At 45.2% G+C, this 10,132-nt stretch overlaps 1 protein-coding gene across 1 annotated transcript in view; it reads right to left on the bottom strand.

The window, feature by feature from the left end:
- Nucleotides 1–379: 379 nt before the first annotated feature.
- Nucleotides 380–10,132, bottom strand: part of HDGFL3 (HDGF like 3) — a 37,313-nt gene continuing 27,560 nt past the window's right edge. The window contains exons 5-6 of the mRNA XM_088540190.1: nt 8,620–8,766; nt 380–1,748 (exon numbers count right to left, since the gene is read on the bottom strand). Of these exons, the coding sequence (XP_088396316.1) occupies nt 1,743–1,748; nt 8,620–8,766 (153 nt within the window). The 3' untranslated portion in view covers nt 380–1,742. The remainder of the gene's footprint in view (nt 1,749–8,619; nt 8,767–10,132) is intronic.

The following is a 10,132-nucleotide window of genomic DNA, read 5'->3' as shown; positions in this document are numbered from 1 at the left end:
CTAATCAGCAGCAAGGAAGCAGCAGCTCATGCAGATGCGCGTTGCAGCCTGCGCCAGGGCCGTGCTGCACTCCTCTCCCGCTGCACGCTGAGCTGCAGTTCCCATCGTGCTCACAAGTGCAGCCTCGCTCTCACCCCTGGGCTCCCCAGCACCACAGGCTCTGTCGGGGCACGTTTCTTAGCAGAATGGAGCCGATGCCAACGCGCCCCCCGGCACCCAACCTCCCTGGGGTGGATGCCCTCCGTACACGCAGGGACGCGGGACAGCTCCATCCCCAAGTGTCTCCCCAGAAAGCAAACGCAGAGCTGCTTGGCGTGCTGTCTCACAAAGATATTTGAGCCTCTGATGGTACTTCTAATGTTTTTAAAGAAACTTTGAATACATTCAAGGTGAATTTAATAACCTCCTGTTATCCAGAAAAGGCAAAGTACAGAAAAAAATAAAGATCTCACCTGCACTTGTATCTATTATGGTCAACTCATGTTAACAGAATGTTTTGCTTTAATACTTGACTTACATTAATACCTCACATTATTACACGTATGAAGCCAAATATGACGCTAACTTAGTTGCTTACAACCTCAAACCTTACTCCCAATACACATTCCAATAAATTTATTCTGTAAAAACAATACATTTTTTTGTTTTCTTTTTGTTTTCTTTTTTGTTTTTTTGTTGCGTTTTTTAAAGTTTTTTACAGTAAACTCGTCAACTACAAACCTTGAATACGCAAAAGATGTTCCAAGGACAAGCATAACAAGGATTGATAAAACCAGACTAAATATGTTTTCACAATAAAAGCTGGCATAAAAATAAATAAAAATCTCTATTATCACAATAGCAACAATAATGTACACAGAATAATGGATTTGGAATGCTTACTTACTAGTCTAGTTCTATTTCCAAAAGGAAAAAAAAAAGCCAGAATGACAGCATCCTTTTTTTAAGCCTTTCATTGTTTAGAATTGATGTTTTCTTTTGGTTTCCCATAGGGTTCTATATCACAGTAAGCTTAAAAATGGAAAGCATCCAAATGAATGATCTCAAATTGTGTTGGCATTGGAAAAAATCCTTGTATTAATCTAAAGAAACACAAAAAGACTTTCACTAACTCCACATATAGGAACTAAGTCAGATAGTGTACATTACATCATGATTTTGAGAAGTATTAAGAGTATAACTAGCTAGGTACTTCTAATAAGGAAAGGTATTTTATTACATTATTGAACTTTGCAATGATCTCAACTGAAGAGGTTTTTTTTCTTTCATGTCGTAAACTGATTAAAAAATAAAGAATGATATAGGGCAATTTAAAGTTATGTTTGTAGGTGGAAAATATTCTTGTAGCATTGCATGTAGGGGACTTGCTTCTATGATTTACCTGTCTTTTAAAAAATGCTGACTTAGAATGATTTAATTTGGAGTTATACCTTTTCTGTTTAGAAAAGGAATCTAAAACATGTTCAAGTATGCAATATCTTCATAAACCTCAGCCACTGGTAAAGGGCAACTTCATGCAACCAAGTAATATGAAAATCAAAAATAACCCTTAGAAAAAAGGGCAAAATGTCATTTCTGCAAACACAACAGATAGGAATGTGAATAATGTGCATACAAACTGGGATGCTGCTGATGATACTAATGAACAGATGTGGTGACTCATATCAAATCCAAGAATATTAGACAACCAAACATGTAACCTTCTTGCGTTTTCCCTTAATAGTCAGCAGTCATTATGTTGGTTAAGTCTGAAAGAGAGAAAGAAAAAAAGAGAGGCACATGTAATGTAAGAAAAACACACTGTAGCAAACTTCCTGCACTTCCCAATCCCGAGTACAGTAACTACGTGGTCTGTTTGAGCAGATATTTTTTTCTAGAGAAAACTGCTTATGTTACATCGACTAAATATATCACTACAAAATATTGAAGAACAGATTTTAAAAGTAAACATTCGGGGCTTTATTCAAATAAGCGGCTTCAATCATGCATGTGTCTTTTTTTCCACAATTTTTTAATTATGACTCTTGTGGTATACTTCAAACAGAGCCAAATTGTGATTTTTTGCCTTACCACCACTGATAAGCTCAATGTGAAAGGTTAGGAGATCCCTGCTGTGTGCCTGGACACCTTGTGAGAAGGCTGTTGGGTTCAGCAAAGGAACACTTAATAAGCATGAAAACAGACACAGGGTTTTCACAGCATATCTGGAGGTTTGGCTTGGCATTCTCTGAAAGATGATGACAGAAGGGGAAGAAACTTCCACTTTGTGGCCAATTCAAGGTCAGCTCTTACTTCCATTGACATTAATGGAAAGAGGATCAGACTGTTTCATAATCAGGGCAACTGCCTCCAAGTCTCATTTTCTTCATATTAAATAGAGATAGCAATACTCATAGCCATGGAGATACATTATTTTTGTCCAACAACATGAAGACCTGGATTGCTATGTGACCACCTGGCTCTGAGCAAGACCTCCCTTCTCCCATGCAATGACCCGAGTGTCAATGCTTTTCCGCCTACACCCTGGCAGCTGGGAGGAAACACAACACGCGGCCAGGATGAAGGAGTTAACGTATTTGGTGCGATCAACCAGGAAAAAAAAATGAACACCAAGGAATAAGAGAGAGGGTACAGAGTAAATCCACTGGGAATTATGGGATTGTCATCTTAGAAAGGATCTGGAAGAGAATATGAAAAAGCTATTTCAACATCCCTGCCCCAGGGGTTTCCCACCTAAGCCGTCTCCTTGTGGGTCACCGTACCGACCGCGTGTGGTGCCACGGCTCGAGGGGATGCCGCAGCGGTGCCCACGCAGGGCTTGCTCAGAGCCGCCCTTCGCCCTCTCACAGGGCTCTACAAAGCACGTAATGGAGACGCCAGCTTTCCGCGTGGGAGCTCCTGCTGCGTCCTGCCTTGCGACACTTGAGAAGGGCTCACCCTATGCAGCGGCCTAGAGGACGCCGCTCTGAGCCCTCGGCCCTTCCCTGGCCGCAGCACCTCGCTCGGGCACCCACCACTGCCTCGCTCCTCTCCAAGGGCCAACGAGACTGTGGAAAGGTGGCTTGGAAGTGTTCACTGCCATTTCTCTTCCCTTCAGAGGAAGGTGCAGGCATCCATTAGAACAATTCCAGAACAATTAGTCAATCAACCCAGGAGCCTTCAGCTCAAGTTGTTAACGACAGGTGCCCCCATCACGAAGGTAGGCTGGGGGCTGAAGCAGTCGGTCCACAGGGCCTCCCGCTCACATCCATGAGGCAAGGGTGTCCTTCCGGAGGGATAACGCTTTGCTCCGATCACCACTGAACCGTGGGCATAGGGTCAGGATCCTGGGCAGGCCCCGTTCCCACGCGGCTGCCGGGAACACCAGTAATTCCACTGCACCATCCCACAGAGAGCTCTGTGGGACCACAGTGTGGCCGCGGAGGGATTGCGCAGGGCCAAGCGCACAGGACATGGCGAGTGCCCTGGCCAAGCGTCCAGCGCCACCTTCCCTCACAACACACCTTTGTCTCCCAGCTGTGGCATCTCTTCCCAGGTCCCAGCGGCTGCTGAGCCGGGATGTGGCTGAGCAGCTTCTGTGAGCCCCACAAGGTTGCGTCGAGTTTCTGAGGAAACTCATAAAACCCATTTTTGTTGAAACAAGTCAGTCAGCTTTACAGCCAATACGCTGCAGTGTGCGCTGTGCTGCCCGAGCGCCGCACACAACAGCGGGCTGGCCGATGGAAGGGGAAAGTCTCAGTCATCAGTATATGAAGCTCCCAGAACGGAGGAGGACACAGGGAGCAGGGAATAACCGCCCCCTCCCTCCCCACCGTGCCCCCAAACTGCCTTCTTTTTTTCTGGCACTGAAAACTCTGTCACCAGAAGTGCCTAGCAAGTGCCTTTGCCATCCTGCGCTTTGACTCCTGGTGGAAGGGCAGAAGGATAATTATTTACTTGCTCTGTACTCCTGTTATTCAGTGCTGGTTTGAAGTCACACTGGTTACAGATTTCAGTGCAGAGGGAGATGCAAAGGGTGTGTTTGGTTTACACCAGCTGCTTTCATCTTGACTTATATTCAGATATTTTATTAAGTTATATCCCACTGCCTTATGTAGGAGTGCTGTTCTCCTCAGCCATATGAAGCCAGCAGGCAACACACCTCCTTAGGTTTGTGGGCATGCTGCAGTAGAGAGTATGTTCCTATTTGATTTTTAACATAGAAATTTAGAATGTGCAATAGCTAAACACAAATGTTTACCACCTTATTTGGTAGATATATTTTAACTTACTTCAAATTCATTGGAAAAAATCAGAGAGAAATATATATTCCATTTTACTTTTCTTGCCAAGTGTCAGCAATGTGCTTTTATACTGAATGGAGCCCTAAGTGCTATGCTTTTAATGCTGATGTAAGTCCAAACCTGCTACACAGTTAAACCAGTGCTATTGCTGAGAAGATCCAAGCACCTCTGAGCTGCAGGAGGGGACCAGAGGGAACCTGTATTCTCTGGCCCTGGTAGTGCAGAGAACATTTTAGTAGTTACAGATGGGAGCAAGGTCTTTCTCTCACAGCAGTCCTTGAATTGTTGCTACCCCACCAGAACATCACAACAAAAAATGTCTTGGACACAGGCTGTTTTAAATATGTTCTCTCAATTGCAATAGTATCAGATGGCAGTAATTTTGGACCAGATTTTGATCCCCTTATTCATGCTGGCAAGCAGTTGCCTCCACAAATAGATCCAGTGACTCCCATGTTAGTAACTGATTGTCAGTGTGAGTAAAAAGATCACAGTCCTTTGCCCCACTTTAATGTTCTAGCTGCACCAGAAGCAAAACCCGTATTTCGTTTCCCAGAAATCTCTTCTTTTTCAAAGACTCAGTAAAATCATTCACCTCCAGAAACACAAGTGTGTGCGTCCCTACACAAAAGCAGCCTCACGCAATAGAGCCCTACCTTACCCATACGAGCTTTGGCCTGCAAATAAAGGAACACTGAATGAAAACCTGCCCTGCAAACAAAATAAGGAATACTGAGTGAAAATCTGGCCACCTATCCATGCTGACCCTAACCTTCAAATACCTTCGAGTAATAGGCTGCAGACTATAGTCAGCTTTAAGATGTCGTTATATGGGTAATCAGAGCAGTAAAAGTAAAAAACAACACAGGTAATCAGTTATAGCATTTCAGAGTTATGGCAGCCAAGAACCACACACACAGGTCACAGGAGGTTTGTGTGCGAGATGTAAATCTGCTGCCGTGGATTCACTGATTTATGAGTTAATTTTGCACCATACAACGTAAACAGCCCAGAGACACAGATACCCTTCCACAGGAATGTTCTGTTATGGGTACTTGGAGGAAGCTGTAACAGTTTACTACCTAAGACCAGAGGACTCTTGTCACAGGGGGGTTGTGACTCTTGATTTGAGCAAGCTCAGAGATAGGCTGCTTTAGCTAATAATATGTGATTAATCAATCAAGATAATAAAATCCTGGGACTCAGTCTTTGCCTCCTTCTGGAGAGAGAATCAGCCAAACGAGCAGTGAGGAAGGAGTCTGAGAAACAGGTAGTGTAAGGACAGATTTATAAATGGTGACTGAGGCAAAGAAAGCTAATGTCTCATCTGCTGAGACTGTAGTCCTCAGAAATGAGAGAGAAACTAAGGGATAGAGATGTGAAATGGTAGCAACTTTGTCAACCCCAGGAATAAAGGCAAATCATGAGTCCAGCCTTTGAACATCATGAAATTGGCTGAAAACAATCACCGTAGCCTTGGAAGTACTTATATTTTCTGACTTTTGAGTCTTCTTCTGACTCCTACCACCTGGAGGTTAGAAATCTCATTAAAAATATAGGTGAAGATGCTCCTGTAATCATTTGATTCCAGCAGTTCAACCCTTCAAGAAAGTCCCCTTAATGCTGAGGGGGAAGGTATGATTAAGTGGCAAAGTTTCCTGCCATTTGAAGACAGGGGACGTCTTCACCCTGGAGTCCAGGCATTATCATACATAATTACTACCTCATTATTATTAAAAGCTGCTTGTGTCATGGCCAGGCACCTGTTAGCGCTGGGCACAGGAGCTCCGGCCCTCCAGGCCGCACAGCCCTTGGGCAGCGCTGCAGCAAACGTCCCGCTGGTTTCCATGGCCTCTCACAGCTTCCACTACCAGACAGCTTTTAAATGGCCATCCCCAAAGCAGATCGGTAGAACAAACACCCCTCCCTCTGAAATCGGGGCTCTGAGCTGTTGTTTACTGACTCTGAGCCTTCATGGCACCTCTCTACAGGTTACTTTGAGCCCACCGCTTTTCTGGTGCCCTGCAGTTCCTGCTGACCTTGGCGGACAGGAGGAGCGGGCGGGCACCCAGGGGCTCCCTCCTCTGTGCTCTTGGCGCCATCTCACGGCCACAGAAACGCCCTGAGCTCGGCGTCCAGATCCAGCTCCTGGGCAGCGAGGGCAGCTCCCATGCCGCACGCAGGTGGAAGAATCCCATTTTCTTCAAATAGGTCATTACCAGCCCAACACTCTTGTCACAAGTTATAAAACTTTTTAGAGACCGTTGTTTCATCTATAGTCTGTATTTTATAACGTCAGGTTAGTGCCAGCCTCTCCCTGTGCTCCTTCCTACAGGGGAAAAACCCAAGCGCATGCACTGGCTTTGAGGACACCAAGAGGTGGAGGGTCTCCTGCTCCTAAAAGGGAACTTTGCTATTGGTAAAATCTAAAAAGAAATGCTGAAGAAAATTTCAATATGAAGTGCTGATTTTGCAGGAGAAATGGGCAAGTTATAATATTTGTATTGGAATACACGCTTCTCCAAACTTTCAGTGCTTTGACCTTAAGTTGCACTAATTAACCCTCTCGCCCTGTCTCTGATACCAAAGCTTTGCTTTTTCTGTAATACCAAAAGCATCCAAGATCTAGCTAAAGACTTGTTAGTTGTGTTTGAATTCTCCTGGGGCTGAAGAAGTCAGAGCAGAGCAGGGACAGCTCCTCAGATGGGTACACAAGTTTCCAGTGAATATTTCTGTGGAGGTGGTACCAACAGGAAGGACACAGCAACCGTTGCCCATATTCCAGCACAGAGGCTAAAATATTGGCAACCTTGAAAGTGCTGCTGCAGAGCAGCATGAAGCTCCGACATGCTGGCTCCTTCTCCATAGTTTCAAGCAAGTCATATACGGCAAGAAGAGGTAGATGAATGTCACCACCATGCAGACAACACAGTATGGGACTTTTCAGCCACGTAATCTGCGGCTGTTCGGACTTGGTAAACATTTGGTCCTTATGTGCAGAATGTGCCTGAACTTCACAGACACATCCTCTCTCATTGCTACAACAAGGGAAATGAAGCAGGCCCTCCTGAACCTCAGATGGACCTTCCAGACAGGGTTCCCACACTGATGCCTATTTAAGGGCAGGAAAGTGTCATAGGGCTCACTAGGCAGAACGTGATCCTCACATACACTACAAACTTGCTACAGTCACCAGCCCCAGGCCCCTAGATTTTGCAGGTGAGGTGCTGGGAAGGAATAGCTGGTGCAGTCACTGCATCAGCCCTGGCTCTGACCTGGTGCTTGTTCAGAGGGAACAGAAGAGGGGCCACGCACGGAAGTCTTTGCAAGGCAAAGAAGCATCAAACACATTATCTCAGAGAGACAAGAGGAAAGGGAGCTTTGGGAGGAGTCTTGAAGCAGGAGACACCAGCAGCTCCCCACAGGCTGGATTTTGTGAAAAGAGGTTGCGGCTGAACGTAACCCTGGGTGCTAAAGCCCCTCTGCTGTATGAGAGGCTGCACGGGCTGGTTTCCTCGTGCACCTGGGGATTCGCGTCACTCAGCAGCTCCGCGGCCGCCCGCCCGTCGCGCCGCCAGCGCCGCTTCGGAGCCCGCGGGGAGAGCCTAATGTGGGAGCACCCAGGCTTGCTCCGCTCCAAGGGCACAAAACAGTGCCAGCTGGTAAAGGGGGCTGACAATTAACCAATTCCCTTGCCAGTTATGTGGCTTAGGAGCCTTCCTTTTTGTTGTTGTGGTAACAATGAAATAATACTGCCCTGAACACGCAACTGACATGAACATGGGTGGAAGTTATTTCTTATATCAAGTTGCTCTGGAGAAGACTGTGCAACTCCTTGGAAGTGCATGTCCCAAGGAAGGATCTGCCCCACAACCTACAGTATGTGGATTCTGCCTTTCCTGAAACACACATTCACATGAATCCTCATGAACTCCAAGCAAGTCAGTAAGATTGCACACATTTAAAACAAGTGGGAAACAATAAGCAGGATCCCACTGTCTAGTGAGCCAAAATGCATTATGCAAATGGTCTGATTCTGCTCTCACATCAATTTTGCATCATTCCAGTTAATGGTTTTCAGTACAGTTACTCTCAGCTGACATCCGTGCAAGTGTCAGAACAAAAATAATGCTTATTGTATATGTTCTCATTCAGTCTCTAGACCATGCTTCTGTTCCAGCTACATCATTCTGGCCAATTAAATGGAATGTAAAAAGGTCTGTACATGGTACATGCAGGTCACTGCAAGGCAATGCCTTTCACCCTGGAGTCCAAAGGCCCTGTGGTAACAAACTGCTCGTGAAGTGAATTATATTAATGGAAGACTGAAGATTACCCCTTCACTGGTTTTCTGCAAATCTGAAGAAGTGTTTCTTGTGTCATTGCCTGCGTCTCCAGCATCAGAGCTGCTCTTATTTTCTTCCTCTTTGCAGTCCTTATCATCTTCATCTCCAGGAGATTTCCGTGACTGCTTGGAGGATTTCTGAAAAGATCAACAATACAGTTAAAGACCACTGTGCTTCAGACATAGACCAATGCTTTTGTGCTGCATGTGCAGAGCTGCCTGATCACATGGTTCCTTGCTCAAGATGAACACTGGGGAGGGTATGCAGGGTGAAAAACATGTTTCAGGTGAAGTAGATGGAGTTACTGCCATCAGGGAAGAAAAGGGAGAAATTCTGGGTTCAACACAAGTTGTCGGCACAGCCGACTAAGGCAGACACAGTAATAGGAGATGGGTATTAGTGTTGGGTCACCTGTAGGTTTTGTTAGTTAATGAAACAGATGGTGCCAGCTTGACAAAAGTTTTGATTAAACACAGAGATGTAAAATGAGAATAACATTAACAGAACTGCTTTCCATACTTTTTTTTAGTGCTGTCAGCTTTAATATATTAACGTTAAAGCCATGTGGAACCAATACATCTTTCCTGTTCCCTTTATGTTATGCAATTCTACAGTACAAAAGGATCAATTGTGGCATTAAGCCACCATTTTCCTAATCCTCTGTTTGCCCAGAGTCTTCTGGAAAGAAGATGGTAAATCAGACCTGAATTTCTAATGTAAAACATACAAAGAGGGTGGAATTACTTCATACATTTTGTTCAGTGGATGTACCATTAAAATTCACTCTCTCCCCCAAACTAAGCCCAGATCAAATTGGTTTACTTGTTTCTTTTAGTTTAATTTATTTTTCACTTTCAGTAGAATAACACAAATGCGAACAAACGTGACTCAGTCGCACCTTCGAGAAGGGGCGAAGGGAGGCAGTGGGAGCAGAGGCCACACTTGGAGGCACACACAGACCTGAACGAAATGTCACTCCAGTGACAAGAGAGGTGCAGATCTGAACCAGCTGTTGTCACTACACAGGTAATTATGCAGGCCAGCTGTTCTGAGGCAGTCTGAGCCATATTACTCTTAACCTTCTCAGTTTTGCTGCTGCTTCAATATTCCCTGGCAGGCAGGTCCTAGATGCAGGTGCTGTATCTCCTAATTAAGCATCCCACTCCTTGCTTACAGAATTAGTTCTTCCTCCCTTGATAGAGTACTGAAGGGTTTTGTACGTAGCTACAACAGGAGCAACTGGGCACACACGACCCTCCCGTGTCTTTTTCCAAGACTCATGGAGCACTTGCAGTGGGGATGGGAGAGCAAAGCTAGAGCTCTCCCAGGAGGCAGACTCCTATAGCATTTTTCCTGCTTTTCAAGTGGAAATAGCTATACGAAGTGATCAAACCTCCCAATGCTTTCCTCCAATACATGAGCTCCTCTGGCTAACTTTGCAAAGATTTTCCCTCCAGACCCTCTGAACTGTTTCCTATACTTCTATCTCCTCAAAGCATAGGT

This window comes from Tinamus guttatus, unplaced genomic scaffold (assembly GCF_059628265.1).
Source record: "Tinamus guttatus ecotype Peru unplaced genomic scaffold, ASM5962826v1 Tinamus_guttatus_pri_ptg000004l, whole genome shotgun sequence".
NCBI lineage: Eukaryota > Metazoa > Chordata > Aves > Tinamiformes > Tinamidae > Tinamus > Tinamus guttatus.
The sequence above is the reverse complement of the archived record's forward strand: the minus strand, read 5'-3'. Positions and strand labels throughout refer to the sequence as shown.